The 21,973-nt window shown below is 35.9% G+C and overlaps 1 protein-coding gene across 4 annotated transcripts; it reads left to right on the top strand.

Moving 5' to 3' along the window:
• The first annotated feature begins 144 nt into the window (after positions 1-144).
• Positions 145-19,611, top strand: LOC101863897 (pleckstrin homology domain-containing family D member 1). Of its 4 annotated transcripts, XM_035969755.1 has the most exons (10): positions 145-297; positions 631-725; positions 2,141-2,234; positions 4,019-4,200; positions 5,062-5,194; positions 6,445-6,595; positions 7,005-7,142; positions 8,301-8,362; positions 9,759-9,783; positions 16,774-16,817. In XM_035969755.1, exons 1-8 carry the CDS (start codon positions 232-234, stop codon positions 8,357-8,359), a joined length of 918 nt encoding a protein of 305 aa, XP_035825648.1. In that variant the 5' UTR covers positions 145-231; the 3' UTR covers positions 8,360-8,362; positions 9,759-9,783; positions 16,774-16,817. The 4 variants fall into 4 exon arrangements, with proteins under 4 accessions (XP_035825648.1, XP_005098349.2, XP_005098348.2 ...); XM_005098292.3 differs by lacking the exon at positions 8,301-8,362 and having other exon boundaries at positions 16,774-16,865; XM_005098291.2 differs by lacking the exon at positions 9,759-9,783 and having other exon boundaries at positions 16,774-16,861.
• Positions 19,612-21,973: the final 2,362 nt, after the last annotated feature.

The following is a 21,973-nucleotide window of genomic DNA, read 5'->3' as shown; positions in this document are numbered from 1 at the left end:
GGGGGGGGTTGTTAAAAGGTAATTTGAAAAAAAGATTAAAAGATTTTTGTTTTGTTTTTGTAGTTCTTTACCTACTATTTGAAACTGACATTGTTATTTAAATTTTTAATTTGCAGAATTTCAATCTTTGATTCCTTTTCTTAGTGATGGAAAATATTGCAGTCAAATAAAAAATATTCCGGAAAATTAATTTTTGCTTATATTAGATGTGCAAAATTCTCATGTAAAGAAATGTTTGTTACAGATCGTCTTCAATCAGAGGTACTGGCTCTTTCTGAGGAAAAGATGCGATCAGAGGTAAAAAAAAAAAAATTAGCGTTGTGGTCTGGGGTAGAGTATGTTACGGATGTACATGTATGCCTTAATTTGCTATTATATAAACGAAATTTTTTTTTCACGTTAACATTTTATGGTATAGTTTTATTTGGTAGTCCCATGACATTACCTGAGGTGGATATCAGTGAAAATGCAGCCCATGGCTTTCACAATAAACTGTACAGAATACATTTTTTTTAAAAAGACAAATTCCTTCCCCCCCAAAAAATTAATTAAGTTGATTAAATAGAAAAATTATATCGTTTTAAAAAAAATTTACTGACTCATTGTTTATCTTTCCCTTTTTTCCCCCAGGAGCTGGAGAAAGTAAATCAAGAACTTGAAAAAGAAAAGCGAAAGCTTGAAACTTTTACAAAGGAGATTCAGGAAGAATATGAGAAAATAAAAAGGTAAACTTATGATGAAGGACTTCAGTGTCACGGAAATATTAGAATCAGTTCCTTTTTGCTCTTGGCTCTTGTTAATTCTAAACAGTTTTAGGTATTATTATTTTGCCTTTCACCTCTTTTGGTGTTAACTTTTTTGAGTTGCATAAAGAAACGACAAGTTCTGTTCCAGATCTATCAAGTTTATGTATGTTCACTGTTATTTGATTGTAGATGATTATAAGTGTTTTTTGCTCCATTTGGCACTATGCAAATCATTTAGGAGGCGGGCTGCTTGACTTTGACTTTGACTATGCCTCTGAGAACCAATGTGGGATATGCCGTGTTTATTACATGTTTACGATGTAGCATTGGTGGCCTAGTGGTTAGGCTCTCGGACTCTCAACGGTAAGGTCGGAGGTTTGAATCCCGTCAGGGGCCCAATGTTATGTCCTTGGGAAAGACACTTTACATAAATTTTCCTCACTTCACCCAGGTGGGAATGGGTTCCCAGCTATAGACAGTGAAAAATCTTGTCAGTTTGTTAGTGTTTGAGTGCTTGATCAGGTGCTTGCACTGTATGCTTCTAGGGAAGCTGAGAATGTTTCTGAGTGTTCTATGGTCTGCTGGAGTAATAATATAGTGTAAAACGCGTAGAACTTGCTGTTGAGCGGGGGTATGCGCTGTACAAATGCTATTTAGTATTTATTCAATCCCTTCACTGCTGACCTATATTCTCCGCCCTATGCTGACTTTGTTACCAGGAATAGCACTTCAAAGGGGTGTTCCTTTTAAAGTGCTATTTTTTCTGTGGTAATGCATCAAATACACTACAGTGTCTATCATTTTAAAGAAAAAGGAATGAACCGCTCTCATATCAGCAAAAATTTATTCAACAGCTTGATACGTTGAGAACATACATTGTGAGTGTTTAGCCATAGCTCGGAGCTAGAGTGAGATGCTAGAACTGTGAAGAGGGAATGATGCTATAATTTGCGCTATTTCTCTCATTTTTGGTCTGACTAGGGCAAACTAAAGCTTCTCTAACTCGGGAAGAAAAGAGCTTTCATAGGAGCCCTTTCTCGATACTATATTGCAATTACCGGCTGATTAGGAAACGAAACAAAAAAGTGGTATTGCCGGGCGTACACCGTACGTCTACAGCGCAAAGGAGGGCCCGATTTATGGACATACTTTGTACGCCGAGCAACAGTGAAGCGCTTAATATTATTATTATTATTATTATTATTATATATTATTATTATTATTATTATTATAATTATTATAGTAAAATGGTGGAGGTATTGTCTCCCCACACCTTTTACTTCATAGATGAAGAGCCAAACCATTAAATCACGAGGCTTATGGAAATGCTGAACACAATTAAGAGTTTTTCTGTATTTTAACAATATCATTCTTTATATTTTTAAAAAATCCAGTGAAATGACAGAAACAGCTGATCTCATGAAGCAGGTTGAAGACGACAGGGTGACATTGTCTCAAACGCTGGAGGAACAGAGACTGCAGCTGGAGGTGAGGAAGAATTTTTTCTGTTTTTTTAGTAAGTGTTTTGCGGCGCTTACAACTGCATAAGGTTATATGAGTGCACGGTACACATTAAGCATTTTTAGTTTGGTGGGAATTAATTTTGAATTTTGCCAGAGTAGTGGCCGAATCCTACTCTTATGGATTTCAGGACCACCAAGGGATCTTAAACGTGTGCAACTTTCGTACGGGACCTCCCAAGATTTTTTCGCCCTTTTCTGAGAAGGCTAGGTATTAGATTTGGCCTATCCTAAGATCAGGGGTGTTGCTGAAAGACAGTGGTAAGAAGGAGCCAGGAGTAGCTGTAGAAAGGGTCAGGAGCCTAGAGGAGGGGAGAAGGTGGGTAGAAAGTTAAGATGAAAGCAGATGAAAGAGCATGATAAGAGCAGGAGAAGAAGTGAAAGGAGAACATTTTTAGAGAAGGACTTTTTCTGTTGCTGTCAGGTTTTTAACCCAGGAGTTATTGAATGAGAGGCGAACTCCATACCTCTAAGGCACAAGAGCCTCTCTTGAAAAGTAATGAAAGACCTGGACTAGACCACAGATGTCAAACTCAAGGCCCTCATTGGGCCCAGGGTCTTTTTAATCTGTCCCGCAAGATAATTTTAGGTTGTCCATCCTGAGAATCTCCATAACACAGAACCTTACTCCAAACATAAATGAACTTTTTGTGAAGGAAAGATGCCAAACATCCAGCTCTGATAAAGTGGCATAAGACCAAAAATTGGTATGCCTTGATTAGTTATTATGTCACCTTTTTTTTTTTTAGCAAATGGTTTTTAATGTATGCATGTCAAATACTTTACAGGGATTATACCCAGGATTATACTCTCTTTTTATCTAAATTTGTTGTTGATATTGTCTTATATTTTGATCTGGCGTACTTAATGAGAAATCTAGAGAATTGAATACAGAATTTAAGCAGAATGTGAGATAAAGGTCATAAGATGAATAGAAATTAAGTACACCTAAAACTGGGAACAACAGCAATGATGGGGTGAGTGGCTGTTGCACCTGCAGTTGCGTCATAGCGATGCTGTGTGCAGTGAGACATAATGAATGAGTCAATGAATTATTATAAACGACGACTACACTTTGTATTTACTTCACTACTGTGTCAATGTCTGCATGTGGCATTTGTAGTCTAATGGTTAGGCTACTGGACTCGTAATAATGAGATTGTGGGTTCCGCGGTTCAAGGCTCAGCTCTGTCCAATGTTGTGTGTTTGGGAAAGGCATGTTACATGGATTTTCCAATTTAGCTCAGTTCTTTTAAAGACAGATTTTAAATTTGGTTGTAATGCCCCTAAGGTAACCTTACAATTTTGCAAGGGGCATTAAACCTATAAAATTTTGCACATTTTTACACAATGTCTGCAAGTTGGGCTTAGGCCTGATGTCTCTTGGTAGCTCTCTGCATGATGGCTTCACGATATCTCTCAAGCTGTGAATTTATTTTCTGTTCCTGTCCTCTGTTCCATTTACAGCCATCATGATTTTATCAAACCAACATCTTTTTCTTTTGTTTGCATCTTAGTGGTACTTGGTAATACAGCAATAATAGAAGAAACATCCTGGTGTTGTTTATGTGGGTGACGGTTGCTTAAATACGGTTAGTTTCTTTTACTTCTTTTTCGGTATTGCTTTTTTTCCAAGTTCCTTTCTGGGGAAAAGCGGCTACTGTTTATTGCCGCTTTGTTGTAAATCTCGGGACAGCAAAAGCAGCGACAAAAGCAATTTTTTATTTGTGAATGTTTGTTATTTATTTCCAGAGCCTGAACAAAGACAAGCAGCACATTCTGAAAGAGTTAAATCACAGCATGGCAGAACAGAGCAGCCTGGCTGAGGAACGGAATTCTTTGTCTGCGCGCTCTCAGGAGCTGCAAGCCCAACTGGCTGACATTGAAAACCAAACACAAGCTGTCCAGGAGGATAGAACTGATGCTGAACTTCGGTGGGTGTGACCAAAAAGCTTGTTTTGAGAACTCCAATTTTCAGTCTTTTTAGAAAGTTGAGCTTAGAAAGTTTAAGTGAAGAATGTCTCTTTCTTGATAGAATACTCCATGTACTGTTGTTGTTGTTGTTTAGTTATTTTAATTCTAGCATCCTTTGAGCATTTATTGTTCAGCCTAATGCTGTGTTTTAGAGGGTGGGTGTCTTAACTCTTTATCTCTGAGGGGGGGTAAACCCACTATGTTGGGGCTCTATTTTGGTTCAAAATCTAAAATTGACATTTACATCACTAGTTTGATCTTTCAATCAAAACAAACAAACCTATTTTGATAGTTCTTCATCTAATGAATGAAATTCCAGTAAAATAGACTTGTTTTTAGCACGAAAAGTACTTTGATGTTGAAGTCATAAAGGAATGTGCCCGAGCTGCTGCCAGCGGCTCACTTGCACAGTTGTTCCAACCGCGAGCCGCTGGGAGCGGCTTGCCGGAGATAAGGAGTGAATAAATTTCTTCATGTTATAGTGATAGGTTAGTGTCCCGGTTGAGTGATAGAGGAACAGTATTTTGACCAAAGGTGTACTCTTTTTGTTGGTGATATTGTTTTCTCTTTTTATCTAAATTTGTTGTTGATATTGTCTTATATTTTGATCTGGAAGTAGATTTGCGAAATAAAGTAGATTAGCCAAATTGTAACACTTAAAAAAAATGTAAAGGTGTTCAACAACTCCAGAGCCTACCCGTATGGTCATATGGACTCTGATAAGTCAGTAATCTTTTTCTTTGGGGAAGAGTTTGGAAAAAAGTCAAATTTTCTCACATCGTGTTCTGTTCCTCATTGTGGTATATGATTTGTGTCAACAGGTTGAAAGACAATGAAGAAAGATTAGAACAGTTAGAGGAAGAGAAAGCTACAATCTCTCAGCATGCTCATGAGCTTGAAACCACCATTCATGATCTGGTATCTCAAAAAGAACTGACTGAGAGAGAACTGAAGGTACTCATGTCTCTCTTTTATTTGCTTCTGTTTTTCTGCTGTAGGTATTTACTCTCTGCTTCATATTCTCTCTCTGTGGTGCTTCATACTCTCTCTTCGGATTTGCTTACCTCAGAAACAGATTAGAGCAGGAAAAGGGCACGTCCGACTGACCTCAGAAACAACACATTTTCTTAAATGGTTGTCAATATATAAATCGTCTTTCTTTCTCTGTATAAATCCTAGTGCTGTCTGTAATTCATAATGTATTCTATACATTGTAAAAAAACCTGAAAGAATCTCCCAAGTCTAAAACTTCGTGCGTTTTTTTTGACAGGCTCCACTTACACGGACTGGTATTATCCCAAATCTTTACAAGCCTACTCCTTCTTTTCCATCAAACATATATCATCCTTATCTCTCCTCCTTCTTTTTTGTGTTTTCAATTTTTTTGTAACATCTCTAACCTTTGGCACTTATATGACCTAATATTGTGTTGCAGGTACCGCCGTAAAATGCATACTAAGCTTAAAACAAGCTTTACAAGCCTTTAAAGGAGGCTGCCTCTCTGCATAAGTGTAAGACTGTACAGGGAAACAACTCTTGCTAAAGTTCTTGTAAATATTTTGTTGGATAGTCCTAGATTTCAATCTTTGCTCTCTATTCTCAGACTTTGTACGAACACCGTTAGTTACTACTATAGTTGCTCGCTTTATGTATCAAGATTTTTGTACTACTTTTGATCCCGAAAGGTAGATCGGCCTGACAATGAAGCTATTATAATATGTCTTGTGTTCATATTTTTCTTTTCCTGACACTTTACTCAGTACTCTTTAGTTCCTCTCCACTTATACGTTCATTGGTGTAGCTTCAAAAACATGATTTATGTGTAGGTGGCTCAGTATTGTTTTGGATTATTGTGAGTGATCCTAGTTTGAATTCCCTGTTTGACATTTTTGAACTTTGACACTGCTAAGGACTTTTCTTGTCTCTCCTCCACTCTCTTTGTTCTTTTCTTTCAGACACCTTTAAGGTAAACTCGCTGTGTGAAAAGGGGCATTAAACCTGAATAACATGCCTTACCAAAATATTTTGCTACTGAAGAAAAAAAAACCCCCAAAAAACATCAGAGAACGTTTGACTGTACTATTGGTTTGTTTTTTAAAAAGAATATTACAATGGAGACTTTCTGTGAAAATAGTTAATGTGTTTGTAACAATAGGCCTAGAATAACAATTCCTGAGGGTTTTTTTCATACTCTCTGTCCTTAGGAGGAAATCCGTGCCAGGATTTCTGCAGAGGAAAGGCTGAAAGAGGCTGAGAAGTCTTTGACAAGTCTTGACAGAGCTGTCACCTCCCAGTCCCACAGGATTGAGACAGAGGCAAAGGAAGAGATGACCTGCAGTGTTCGCAAACTTAAAGGTTGGAACAGCTTGTTGCTTCATGAATGATTGTTCCTTTTTATGTTGTCTTGTGCTGCTGATTTAATAAGTTGAAAAGGATAAATGTATGTTCACTCAGTTGCAGAGAATGGTTAGTGTAATAAGGACTCTTTAGATTATATTCAGCCTTGATAGTTAAGGTGCTTAGGATATTTGAGAATTATTTTTAAAAGATTTATACAAAAATTCATTCATTGCTTTCTGTCTGTGGCTCCTAATCAGTGGGTTCTATTCTAATAACAAAAAAGCAGAAGCAAAGTATTTAATGACAATGATAAGTAGCATGAAAAGTAATTTTTTTTCTTTTAATTGTATATAGATAGTACTGACTTCATCTTTCTCGTTAAGAGTGGCTTTTAGACAAATAATTTTAAAAATGTAATTTTCAGATTTCTTTGAAGATCTTGCTGCAGAAGCAAAGATTTCCTCTGAGCAACCTTTGATCATACGCAATGGCTTGATGGCCAGGAAGACATTAGCCAGGAGAGCCAAAACTGTGAGATACGAAAACAAGAAAAAATCCAGCAGTAAGTAAATAATAATCCTTGTTTGTATTTGTGTTCCCATAAGTTTAATGGCATCTAAATGTTGATCATTTATGTAAACACTGACTTTCTTTTATTATTATTTTTTTCAGACCTGTGGGGATTTGCATTTTCTAGTAGTATTTTGGGAGAAAGTGTGTGGTTACTCAAAGGTGCCTCTATTTTCCTCCGTGTATTTGGATTTGTCTGTTGGCGCTTTGACTGATCTGGAAAGTTGTATCCTCTGTGTGCTTACAGTGACCGATTTGAAACAATTCTTCATAAAGACTTCACAAATGTCTGTTTACACTTCATTTTATTTGTGCAAAGTGGTCAAAAGAACACTGGTTGGGCTGTTGTTTTGGGGGATTTTCATGTAACAAAAGAACTGTAGAGCCAGCCTGGTTGAATTTGAATGCAGTCAAGGTACTAAAAATTCAATTTAAGTTTGTCACAATATGTCTTCCACTTTTTCCTTTTCATCTTTTTTCTCCCATGAAATAGATTGCAGCATGCTTTGACTTGTATGCTCAAGAAAACTACATTCTGTTTCTGTGCAGGAATGAGTGCACATGTTTGTTCTTAACAGTCTGCATATTGATGCATGTTAACTGCATCACTTGGAATGAACTGACAAATTTTCTTTAAACTTCAGAAAGACTGTCTCTCTTGCTTTTTTAAAAACTATAATTGCACCAAATAAAACAAGAAATTAACGATTGTTGTGTTCCTCGGCCAGTCAGCAAAAGAGACTTTGAAGCTGTTATATCATTCTACTGTATGCTTTGATAGTCGTTCAAGTGTCTTCAAACTTTAGTTTTTTATTTTCCAAACTTTTCTCTGCGTGAGGCTGCTTCCTTGGTTCTTCAGAGATCGAATAGATATTAACAACTTGTAATAATGGTAAGGTAATTTACTGACAGTACTGTACTCTACTTTCACAAACCAGCTGGGTCGATTCTTCTTTCGTAAAAGTAATCAATATATTATTATGGTATTACTGTCAGAAAAAGTTTCAAATCCTTTACTGGTAGAAATTATCATTGGGATTTACAGTGACAAAATATGCAGGGTTTTTTTTCCCAGTTTGTAAAAAAATGGTCTACATTTAATTTTCATGTTTTTGTAGAGCATGTGTATATATTAAAATTTATTTGTTAGGGTCGATGGAGTCTTTGCTGACCACATGGTCAGAACCTCAAAACAGTTCCACTCTGTGATGGGTAAGGGATGTGCTGCTGTCATCCTGTGGCTGTGTTAAAGCAATTGTCTGAATGAGTTTGTGTGGCATTGCATCTTTATATGTTGAAGAACTACTCATTGACAGCTTAACCATCGCTCCTGAGTGTTTTGGTTACGTTTCTCTGTCTAGATTACTTACTTAACAAGTCATCTCAGTGAGGAGATGCTTTTTTTTTTGTTTGTGATTTCACCATACTTAAAAACTTCACTCATACGCAGAAAAACAAGGCAAGTTGCACTTATCGATACATGCACTACAGTACTAATGCTTGATGACAAACAACCACCATTTTAGAAAAACAATCCATTGATTAAAACCTTTCTCTGTTTTGAAATATGTTCAATTTAGTTTATTTGGAGCTGAAACAGTTACCAATTTTGTTTGATTTCTGCTCTAATGAGTAATATTTCTAATCTGATCTTTAACAACATATCTTTAAATTTAAAAAAAAACAACATTTTTTCAAGGGCACCCTCTTATGGTTCTGAATAAAACAAGAACAGTTTCATTTCACTTAATGTGACAAATACGTATACTCTAAGTGATATACTTCATATTTTCTTTGTTCTGTTGACTTTCTGTTTTCCTATCCAGAATTTCCCTTCTGTTTGACTTTCTTTCTTGTCAGTTTGTTTCACTTTTGTTGTCAGTGGTGACATGGATCACTTTTCAGTTCTGTTTATTAAAATGTTTATTTTTTATAAGTTTACTTCTTTATTCTCGGTCACTCTGAATAAAACAATAACTGTATTTTACAAAGTTTTATCGGGAAAAACAAAATTTTTCACTTTTTTAAAATACACTTTTAAACTTTATGATACCATGGTTTTTCATATAACGCACTTAATTAATTTTTTTTAAACTTTCATTAGCTAGTGATTTGAGAGTGCTGCCTGAAAGTTTAAAGTTTTCCTTCAGTTTCGTTATTTCTATCATCTTCCTTTTATCTCTAGCTGTGTGACCTTTTTTCTGTCAGTGTATTTGTCTTCAAGTAGAACCAGGCTGCAGGTAGTGGAATGGACCTACTCTGGTGTGGTGTGCGTCATGGCGACTTTTTTTGCAAAAAGCAAAACTTTTGTCTTTATCTGCTTTGTGCACTTGCATGATTTAATGATGCCCACTGCGCCGTTAAACTCCAAAGTTACTGTCTCAGGCTGTTACACATTTGCTCTGCATGGAACATTAAACAACAAACTTGAAGCACTATCTTCCTTTCCAACGTTAATTTAGTTGACTTTATTTGATGCACCCTGATTTAAAAGCCAAATAGCAGTGTTCATTTTCAAATGTTTTAAAAACCTTGTGTGTCTGATTTAGCTGTCAGACATTCTGTGAACAGCTTTATGAACGCCCTGTGCTATTAATCTCTTTTTCAGTCTTTCAAGTGTTTGAGATCAGCAGGTATCTGTCTATTGCGTTGTAGCAGCTCCATTCATTTACACTGGGATTACTACACATTATTTAAATGTATATGATATGATTTTTAAAAATGTTAGTGCAAAATGTGAATTATGTGTAGTAGATTCATATTCTTGCGCCTGTATTTGAAGGGGGCTCATGGAGCGTGCATGTGAATTTTTCCGTGAGAATTCTGATTATATCAGTTCGTCACTTCCTTATTGAAATATTTTGTATAAATACAATTGTATACCAGTGAATGGATTGATGTTCTATCCAAGTTACTACTGACAATACTATCAATTCTTGTCTCTGCTCACTTAAGTTTCTGGGATGGGTGAACAAAAAAGTAGAAATGCACCAAAAGTATCTCCACTTTGCAAGCAAGTTTTTTTGTTTTGATTCCTGTGTTATGGGATATCAGATTTTAATTTTTTAGCATCTCAAACTTCCTAACTTATTACTACTGTATGGCTTGTTAATTCAAATTCTGAGCATAAGAATGAATGCAAATATTCTGACTTTTTTGGGGGTCAGATGTCATGTTGTAGGCTGTGTAATTTAGAGGAGAGTAAGTCATCCCTAGCTAATGAGTGAGCAAAGATCAGCATGATCTTTCAAGTTTCTGTTGTCTGTTTGTTCCACTTTTACCTTCACCTCACTTATATGATGATTCTAACTTTCTGTTAACGAAGTAAAGCATATTCTTGAGAAACCACCTTTTTACTTACATGGTAAGAACTATGGCAGAAGGTTGTGCGCTCATCATGTAAGCTTCCGGTTTGTTGGATGTATATGATCTCAAAAATAAGTTTCTTCTGGAAAAAACATTCGAATTGTTTTAGCTCACAGGCAGTTTGGCTGAAAGTTAATGCAAGACTATTGATATTGTTTCAAACAGAATTTTTTAATATACATGTATGTATAATTTTCCCTCTTTTTTTTTGCCTGTACGCAATGGTCTCAGGGATGTCAGCTTGTGTGGAAGAGCTTACTATTTCCCTATCTTGTAAAGGATTTCACTGTACTTGTATTGGCTATTGTAATTTTTTATCTGTGAGCTTATGAACTTGATATTTTTGTTAATATTCTCTATGGAAATATTACCTACTTGACTTGTAAAAATGGATCAAAGGGCATGAAGGTATTGGGTAAAATGTGTCTTGTGTGTATTCATGGAGTCAAGAAATACATGTGCCAAGCTTTTTCTCATGATGCTCTTCATAAGTGTTGTCATGCCAGGTATAAGGCTTGTGCAATAATGTATTTGTGCATTATGTCCCCCCCCCACAATTCTAGATAACCACTACCTCTGTACGAAGATGTGAATTTTGAGGAAGGTAATTTGTCGTAATACAATTTGAGTTTTTCAAGGTCTAACTGTGCTCTAAATATGAGAAAAGCCGCATGCATTAATAATACATGGGTGTCATGATGCGGTGGGATCAGGCGCTCGTCAATTTTTGGGCATGTGGAATTATTGATATCATCTTAAAGCTTGTTCATTTGTCTCTCTTTCGATAAAAAAAAAATACATATCTCTATCCTGAAAAAAAATTGTTGAGATATTTGCAATTGAAGGCGGTGGGTGTCGGCTGTTTTCAGAGCTAAGATTAGCAAGGAAATGGCTTCCAAAGTTTGATGACTTCCATAGTTTGAGAGTCCTTGGGAACTGAAAATTTACATGTTTTGTGCCTTTGTGTTTTTCAGTAAAATCCACACGTTTGTTTTTAAATGAACGTAGAAGGAGTTGAGCCAGAAAAAAACAAAAATTCTATATAAACTGCCAAATCGGTGGAAAAATATAGGTTTCTTAGATTTCATTATAATTTATTTTGACGAGCGTCTGATTTCATCACAATGCCTCACATAGAAATCTAAGAACAATATACTTTGATAAACTACCAACAACTTTAGGATGCTTTAGCTTTGTTTATTATTAATGGATCTAGAGTTTATGTTGCATTCTTAGTTGCTTCTCACGGAACAGAAATTGAAATACAGAGGCATTAAGAAAAGGGTAGAACAGAATATAATAACTTTATTGGTTCCCATGGAGAAATTTTTGTCTCATTGGCTTACACAGCATAGGATAATTCAGAGGTGGCATCATATCACGTAAAACACAACATCCCAACGATATGAATAATATTTATAAAGACGCTATTGCTGTGCAGGACTGCTTTTGAGCTATAGAGTTATCATCAGAGCTGTTAAAGTACTTTTAAAAAAGTACTTAAGTACAAATTTAAGTACAATATAAAAAATGTACTTAAGTACGGTAAAAGTACTTTCCTGTAAAATGTACTTGAGTACAAGTACTTCTAAAAAAAGTACTTATGAGTACATTTTGAGTACTTTCTGCTTATATGCTAAAACACTTCAGCGCTTATGCAAAACATAATATTGAATAACATATCCAGTATATTTGACAAATTAGGCTATTTATTACTAAAAATGTAAACAGTATACAAAGCATTTAAATATACAATGTACGCACTGAACGAAGGTGGGAATGGTCGGTGAAATTGAAACCCCCCCCCCCCAAACAAACAGACGTAACTAGTGGGTAAGTGATATTATGAATGGAAAATTTTTGAGCAAGACAATGTGGTCAAATGTAGGTCCGTCCAAAAGGTCGGAAAGTTCTACATAAAAAGTATCCAAATTGGAAAATGTAGATACAAAGTTGCTCTTAAGAAAACATAAAATTGATGAAAATGGCCAGCATAGAAATTTATTTTAAAATGCATTGAATTCTTCATTAACAAAAAAAACCATAACCAAAAAAAAAGTTTAAAAGTAGTTTAGGAAGTCTTTTAAAAATTGTTAGATATACATTGAGAACACAGTTTCAGTTTCAATTGATTATAGTGGTAAGACAGATTTTGGTAACACTGTGTAGTCCACGGCGCCCACGGCAAACCAAAATACAATAGTTTCCTAGAGTCTAGTAAGTGTAGTGTAACCAAAGTTTCTCTACTACAGTAGTCTCCGCCTAAGACCCCAGTGCTCGGAAGCAAGACAAATATAAAAATGGGATCTCAGCCGACGAAGCCACGGAAGAATCTACAGTGACCCATGAACCGACGTGACGTGACCCCTGAGTGGATTTATGACATATGGCGAGCAAATAGTGGTCAACCTTGACGACCAATCACAGTGGCATGAGGCATGCCATAAATAATATAATATATACACACTCATTAGCCTATTGTGAGTCTTGAGATCTTTATCTACGTTAATCTAGTCCCCCCCCCCCCCCCCCCCCTTCACCTGTCCAAAAATTTTAGCTTTCCCTTTTTGATGGGGCCCCCCCCCCCCCCCCCCCACCCGCCTTTACTTACGTTGTGACCACACCAATTAAAATTCAGGTTGTCTCGCAAATTCGGGAATAGAGAAAAACCGCTTTCAATGATCAGGGAAGAGTTCACAGTTTGATGTGACCCCGTCTGGAGCGAACGTGTAGGCCCTACCCACCCAGTGAGTGATGTAAGTTTAGGTGGTGGACTCAGATGCGAGTGCGATGTTTGGGGAAAAGAAACGCATCGGTCAGTTCACACCTTGGTGTGATCCTGTCTGGAGCAAACACTGTACCGTTTCATGGAGTTTTACAACGCTTGTATGATCACATTCACAAGAGTGACTGACCTTTGACGCGACGGGCCGTTCTTTGATCTCAACTTTTAACTCTTGGTTGATCGGCTGTCCCCGCCTGGGTGTTTGTTCCGTAAATTATGATCAGAAATGCCAGCACTTACCCTTTCATTAGGCTTCAAAAGTACTGAAAATGTACTTGAAAAGTACTCAAAAGTACTTTTATAAAAAGTATCGGAGTACAGTAAAAGTACTGGTTTAAAAAATGTACCGGAGTACAGTAAAAGTACCGAAAATTGTAACGTAAGTACAAGTACCGGAGTACTTGTACTCCGTTACTACCAGCTCTGATTATCATGTCTTGCTCAAGGACACACACCAGCAGTGACCTCTCACCTGAATGCTTGATATTATTTGTGAGCCCAAGCTCTCTGACCACTCAGCCACTATAGAGCCTCTTAGATGGTACCATGTTGGTAATTGAAGTGCAGATATATTTTATGATCGACAGTGTTACATTTTATGATCGACAGTGTTACATTGCTCTGAAGTTTTGTCGTCAACTTTTTCCTTCATCATAGAAATTAATACATCAATAAATTTGTTTCAGAGTACATCTTTATTGACTACATTTGCAATTTTGCTGTTGTCACTGTCTCAGTCACTGTTGTTGCTTCTATTATTTACATCATTATTATGCTTTCTGCCCTTATCACTAAACCCATTTTTTAAGATGAATAAGCTGGTCGACCATCCTCATAAGCAAATGAAATGCATAAGATGGATGATATAATATGTTCGTCTTTACAGGGGAACTTTTTTTTAAAAACAGGGGTTTATTCTTTCTTGGATTATTTGAGGATTTTGCTGTAGGTCTTTCTGCTTATTTAATTATCAGGAAGGATACTGACATGCACTGAAACATACATTTTTAATGCTTTTCTGCTGTTTACACCAGTATTGTTGTTTTTAGTTTCTGTGGGTGAAATATTTAGTTGATAGAGCAATGTATTTCATGAGCTTGGATTAGGGGAAACATATAATTTTTAGCTCTGTCCATGCCACAGACAACTACTTGATGCTTCAGTCATATCACTTTAGTATATGCATTTGGAAAAAATTGGTCATGACAAACGGTTTTGTGGTCAGGTCCATGGACAACTGTACACTCTGGCATGGATTTACCACTTTTGTCATTCCCAGGTCCGGCAAGCACCAATAATTAAGGCAAAAACACCCCTGCGGGCGCACCGTACACTTTTGGCCCCTGTTCTGTTATAAACAAACTTTCCGAAACCCCGCCTATTTCCTGAACTCAATCATCATAATCACTGTTTTTATACACAAGTTATCATAATATGATATCCTAAGCTTTTTGGTTATATCTGCACTCCTATTATTAGTAGCAAGCATGATGATATGAGGTGTTCAGCCCAATTACTTCATTATTGAATTACTGCAAAGTGGAAGGAACTTGTAATGTTATAAGTACTATAGAACAAGAGTTTTTTATATGAGTTGCAGTACGCTTAGTTTAAAGACAAGCCAGAAATATTAATTAACAAATTAGGTTCGGCAGGGCTTTTGTAAAAATGTTGTTTACGAGGGGTTATATGGTTTTAGATTACAATACTTTAGTCAGTATTCAGTAACATTGCACAAGTTTCTGTGGAGGCTTGATTGTTTGCAGAAAGATCACATCTGATACATGTGTGATTAACGAAATGTGGACATATATTTGTCAGTTCTTCAAGATTAAAAGTTTGAAGTTTTTCTTCAGCATGGTTAGTTTCCTTCAAAATAGTGGTGCTTATTGAAACAGAACATTTTCTCAGGTGACTGTTTTTTTCTTGAGCGAAGCAATTCCTTATACATTTATATCCCCCTTCGAAGTGACCTGTTTTGTGTCTTTAAGGAAGATAAGTAAAATGTAAATCTGTTAAATTTCAAAGTGCATATTTATGTATATTTATGGTTTACATGCGTGGGTGCCATAAGCAGCTTGAAGGGCTCGCTTTGCTTTGAGTACATATATTATGTTTAATAACAAAGGTAGGGTTACAGAAACGTGACACTTTTTAATTCTATTGGTGCCAAGCGTAGAGTATCTCTATGGGAAAAATAACAGTACGAATGCGTTTCAGTAATATACTATGCTGTCATCTGAGTAATCCTGTCAGGCCTGAAAGTTGTTTAAAGCTGGACTAAAACAATAACATTTATATTTTTCAACTGTAAAGTCTAGTGTACTTGGACAGTCATGTGTCACATTCACACGCATTATAGGATCCACCTACTTAGTTTCAGTTTTTGCTCCTTTTTTTCCAAGTACTCTTTGAACATCAGCCGATAAGTTATTGAACTCTTTTTCTTTTTTTATGTAATGTTAATGTATTTGCCTGTTTATAGATTTACCAAAGTATTTTTCCCAAAGACATGAAGGAGAAGGGAAATAGATATTTTTTCTTCTTGATTTGTTGCTGTGACAGCACGAGATCAGATAGTTCTTATTCTTTTTTAGTTTCATTTATTTTTCCTGTAATTGTGGTTTTTAGACATGTATTTTTTCTTTATCTTATACAGTTATTATATTTTAATTCTATGATGAACTAATCTAAACTTTTCTTTCTTTTTTTTTTTCGATTTTGAAATGCATGTACTTGTCTTGTTCAAGAAATCTTAAAGGTTTCCACTTACTTGTATGAGCCTGTTGGTAAATTTGTTGACAAATTTTTGGTTCAGAGCAGTGGGCAGGTTTGACAAGTGGGACAAATGTTATCCACAGTTTGGTTGTGATATAAAGAGATTTTTTGTCGCAAAACATCTAAAGTTTTTTTTTGGAAAGAGTGCTAACTCCTACGTCAGTGAGTGTCCGCCTTAATGTTTTTCTTGTCGGTTTCCAGGAGCATGGATTTTTCATTATGAGAGGACAGGTGATTTGGTAAAAATACCTTTGAGGTGAAAGATTTCCATCTTTCAGTGCTGCAGAAAAATTTTGAGCAAGAATTCATTCCATTGGTTGTAGATTGAATCCTTAAAAAAAAAAATTGTACCTTATTGTTCAGTTGTATGTATGCTTTTATCTCTAAATAATCTGCTATTGTTCGATAGAAAGCAAGCGTTTTGATTTTTTTGTGAGGAAGTTTATTGGCTTTTTTTATTTTTCCTCTGGTACATCTTGCTGTCTTCTTTCTTCTTCATAAGACTTTGTTTGGTGTCTTTTCTTACTCTAAAACTACAGCCCTGAATGCACAAAGTGTGATAAAATGAGATCCATACAGCATGAAGAGAAACTCGCTCGAGTACAGTAAATAAATTTCAGCTTGCCAAACAAGGTAAAACGACTTGTAATTTGCAACCTCTTTTATTCATAATTCATATTTTTTGTCTCCGCAGACAATAGGATGTCATGTGACCTTCTGCGACCCCAGCAGCCGCGGACTCCATTACGAAGGGTTGTGTCTACCCTAGAGCACTAGCCAAGGCTGTCTTCCTTGTCAAGGATTCTTTCCTATACAGAAGAATCGCATGGTGCTTGAGGGGCTTGACTGGCTTTTGTCTCAGTGAAAGCGATCAGTTGATTTTAGGTGTCCTCAATGTTAACTCGGAATTGTTTCCTTGGACGACTTAATGTTATAATACTCCAGGTGTTGTTGATTTCTCTGTTACGTAGTTGTAGACTTAAATAATTGTTGTGATGTATATTTAATGGCATGGAATATGTATGAGTAACCATACTGCGTACCTGATGCTCACATTAGGCTCGGAAAAAGTAGTTGCTTTTTTGTCCTAAAGAAAATTGTAAAACTACAGAAAAGAGGGATCTGAAAAAGTTGTCCTTTACTCCCTGCTGGTATTTACCGAAAAGTTTAAGTAAAAATGAACGTTACTTGAAATACATTTACAGTGAAAAGAAAGAGGAAGACAGGGCTTCATTTGTAAAGATTGTGTACAACTAGTGCCTTTTCATATTTACCCCAATTTCAAAGGACTTAAGACTGAAAAGAAAAGATCAGTCTAACTAAATTATTTGGTTTTATGTACAGTGTAGAGAAACAGTTTTATGGCTTGAAAAAAGATTAATAGTCATAGGAATGGTATAAATGAAGTTCTGTTTACATGTGTGAGGGACGTCTTCAGATGCCCTTACAAAATAATGTATGTATCGTGAATTTGTGATGCTTTTGTTAATTTCACTTGTGAGAATATTTAATTTCACATGTTTGAATTGCATTTTATACCTTTTATTGTACTGAGTTTTTCAAAAGTGAGATTTGTAGATTTTGTTTTGTTCTCAGTCTAATATATAGGCTGAGCTATTTCAAAAGTGAGATTTGTGCATTTTGTTTTGTTCAGTCTAATTATGTTAAACATGAGCTGATTGTAAAATTTAAGATGTTCCATAAGGCGACCCACGCACAGCTTTGAAGTGAAGTGAAACCGGGACACTGTTGTGAGAAATGCTCATGAAACCTTGCCCTTCTGAGGAATGTCATTCTCATGCAACATCGCTGGGGTTTTGTAAAGCAATGACATCGAGTATTTGGTGATTGCTGTTGTTCTGATCATACCAAGGAGCAAAATAGCAAGAAGTTTTCTGGAGGGAATGTTTGTGTAATAATGTGAAATTAAAATGTGAACTTTTGACTTTCATCTGTGACAGTTGAAGTAGGGTATGCCTACATTAAGGGAAAAAACCCCCCAACAAATCAGTCTAGTATGACTTTAGAATTTCATTGTGATGAAATTTGGGAGGGGGGGGAGGGGTCGAGTTATTTGAGTTTGCCTGTTGTCCCTATCTTTGTCCTAGTGCTAAGATTACTTTGCTGCATTCACAGTGTTGCAGTGCATGGCTATTACTTAACCAGGAAACATCTTTTGCTTTTACTCTCGTAGCATTGTAATAGTTTTTAATCTGTTTTTGTCTTTATATTTCTCAGTTCTTTTCATTATAAAATTAGATAAATTATGAATTACCTGTGACTGAAGACTGTAATCTCCACAAGCTTATGTAGAGTTATCCATTTTATGAATATATTATGTAAAAATATTCTGAATAGCAGTGATGGTCTCCGTGGCTCAGCTGGCTTCTTTACTGATGCACAGAGGGTCACAGTTGAATGGAATAGAATTTTCTCTTTTTTTGTGAAAAGTTTTGTCCCTGGCTGATGCCCTTAATTGGCCCTTGTATCCTCTTTTGAGTGTTACTATAACAAAAACATCAAGTTAATAAACAGAAAATGTCTACTTTATTTCTTTACCCCTTAATTGTACTATTTCCAAATCTACTCTCTCTCATTTCCATACAACTGCATGTACATGATACAATATAATGTATTAATGACTATAAGCCAGTACCACAGAGAACCATGATGAGTGCATCTTCGTAAGGCATAAACTGTGCAAGTGAATGTTGCTAGTATCTTTCTTCTTGTTGACTAACAACATCTACTAATAATTTCCAATACATTTTTTTTTCAAAAGAAAAGAAAGGTGTTAAATATGAAATCTTTTGTCAAACCTTAAGTTAAATGAGCCTGCAAAACGAAGATATTTTAGCGTGCATTACAGGAAAAGAGCAAAAAAGTAGGCCTTACACATTTGATGCGAAGTACCTATGTTCATATACATACAGAAAAATTGTCTATACTTAAATAATCTTGTAGGCTTTACTTGTGACATAATATTGTTATTTTTAATTTATTAGGAAAGGATGTACTCGCTTATGTAGATGGTGCATACATATACACTGTTTCATGACCTATGTGGTCAGCATGTAGTAGCGTTTCCCTAAATAGAACTAGTGTCACTCTCTTGTATTCCACGTTACCAAGTTCAGGTAGATTTCAAGTCTGTTGCCATAGGCCAACTTGAGGAACAGAAAAATAACCTCTTGTTTTGTCTATAAATTTTATATATTGTTAGAGTAATGGGCAAGATTGTGGAAAACCAACTTTCAACAGATATATGATCATCACTAATAACTTCCCTCTCCTCAGCTGTTTGAAACTACATGTACATTTAAAACTAAAAAGTTGTTGAAATTGTTCCTTGAGATTAAGTTACTTGTTACATGTTTTCTGTTTTCGTTTTTTGTCTTCCATTCATTGTCTTGTTCCCTCTCTGCACGTAGTTCATAATGATAGTTTGAACAAATTTGACTTTGATTGATGTAGTGTTGGATGCTGTATGTTTGTGCTGCGCTCTGTTGATTAAACAAAGTTACTCATTCAATTGTTGGACCAAGGTCACTCAGGAATTTGTGAATTTATAATATGAAAATCCTTTGCCTTCACTGTCTCAGAGGCTTGAATTGTCTTTGTTGTCACTCTGAAGAGTATACTAACATTTGTTATCTCATTTAGCTGGGGGGGGGATTTATTCACCTTTCTAAAAGGAATCATGATTCTGTATTCGGTAAAAGTGAAGTTTGATCCCCCATTTGGAACTGTTTGCCCTAGATCCACTACATCCAGGATTGCGTCGGGCATAACAGTGGGGTAGCGGTTATGTCTTATAGGAACAAGACACAGCATGCTGTGGTTGTCAAAGTGCATGAAGATGCGGGGGAGCTAAAATTTACTTTTACCCTAAAATGTTTTGAATAAAGTCTGTGCCAGTCAAAAGATTTTAGTGGCAAGCTGAGTATGTCTTCAGATTTAAGGAACGGTGAACTCTTTTCCTGCAATGCTCATTGTTGATAATGCATGTTGTTTCTATTTTTAAGAATCAAATAGTGGAGGACCAAAAACCCGTAAATGTGTTCATGTGAAGAGATTTAAGGCAAAATGGTTTCTATCTGCTGTAACAGTGTCGAGAAAGATGTTAAGATATTGTATTAACATACTTTCGTCCCCTGAATTATGTCAATCATTTTTTAAACTCTATATGTACGTCGTGTTTTACTATCGTATCCATATGATGTGGGGAATTCTGTGCCCCCACTTTCCAAAGAGGAAATTTACTCGTTAGTCTGATCTGTACACTTTGCATAGCAGTCTGTCAAAATGATTTTTTGAGAAATACTGAAAATTTCAAAAAGACCTTCACACTAGAAGTATTCTAAAATGTGAAGAATACAACCCCTGGGGTACAAAATGACCCCATGCGTACGGATAGGTTTAAAGGGAGATGGAGACCATACTATGGTGTTGGTTGGTACAGAAGTACAATTCTAATCTTCTACCCAATGTCAGGGAGCTTTAACTTTAATTTGATCAGAACCTCCCTTTATTAAAGTTGACAGTAGGCAGTGTGAGCATTTGTCAAATTTGATTTCCTTTTAGGAATTAGATTTTTAATATTTGAACCATTTTGACAGACATTTTTGTTTAAAAAATCAGTCCCTTGAAATTTGATTGGAAGTTCATTAATGGCACAGAATCATTTTGCCTGAAAACTCTTCACGTATGCACTTGCATATATTTGTGTGTGTGTATGTGAGCATGTGTGTGTGTGAGTGTGTGTATGTGTGTGTGTGTATGTGTGTGTGTATGTGTGTGTTTGTAAGCATGTGCATGCATATGTGTTGGTGTGCTTGTGTGTATGTGAAAACAAGCTCATTTCGTTTCAATCTGCTCATTGTTGTGTATTGATTTATATCCTGCAGCAGGTAAGCCAATACGGAGTGCATGCAATGATATGTGAGGCACAATGGTAAAATCAGGCACTCGTCAAAATAATGAAACTGAAGAGAAGGGTATTTTCTCGCTGGTTTGGCAATTTTTATAGAATTTTTTTTTGGCTTAACAAATTTTATGTCCATTTAAAAACACATTTATTTGGGGATTTTATCAAAAAAACGTTGATTAAAGGTACTAATAATTTAGATTTTCCGTTTCCAAGGACTCTCGAGCTACATCTCTGAAATCGGACAACCCCACCTCCTTCAGTCGCGAATGTCTCGACTTCTTTTCAAGATAGATGGGAGTTTTTTTTCATTGAAAGAGTGAAAAATTAACAGGCTTTAAGATGGTATCAATAACTCCAATTGCCCAAAAATTGACAAGCGCCTGATTCCACCACGTCATGACACAAATATGTTTATATCTCTGTCTATAGTATGTAAGTCTGTCTGCGTCTATTTTAGTGCATGAACTCATACTCTTTCCATGTTTTTGTTTTAAAAGCTATATTTAAAAAAACGTATGAATACATGTTAAGAGTTTTATTTTGGAAGACATATCTTTCATTCAAGCACTGCTTAAGTTCTGTACTGAGAACAGTTTGTAAAGGCTCATGTTTTATTACATAGTTGACCTGAAACTGGCAAAAATAATAATTTATATTATAAATATTGTAAAAAGTCGGCGTTTTACCGAATGGAGAAAAAAAAAGCAGATTCTAGTTGCAGACAAGTTCATGGATATTTCTGTGGGCTATCCTGGACTTAAGGGGATAGTGAAGAAAGTTCTTTTGTATGGTATATGAGTCAGTGTGATGTCCTGTTAATGTTTTTCTCAACTCACACTTACACTCCTGATTTTTTAAAATAGAGATTGATCATTCCCATTGAAACCCTGAGTCACATGGTACAATAAGAGATTTTTCTCTTACCCTGTGGTGACCTACAGCATCCATCTGTAAAGAATAGCTC

Source organism: Aplysia californica, unplaced genomic scaffold, assembly GCF_000002075.1.
Source record: "Aplysia californica isolate F4 #8 unplaced genomic scaffold, AplCal3.0 scaffold00178, whole genome shotgun sequence".
Classification (NCBI taxonomy): domain Eukaryota; kingdom Metazoa; phylum Mollusca; class Gastropoda; order Aplysiida; family Aplysiidae; genus Aplysia; species Aplysia californica.
Note: the sequence above shows the minus strand (reverse complement) of the source record. Positions and strands in the feature narration are given on the sequence as shown.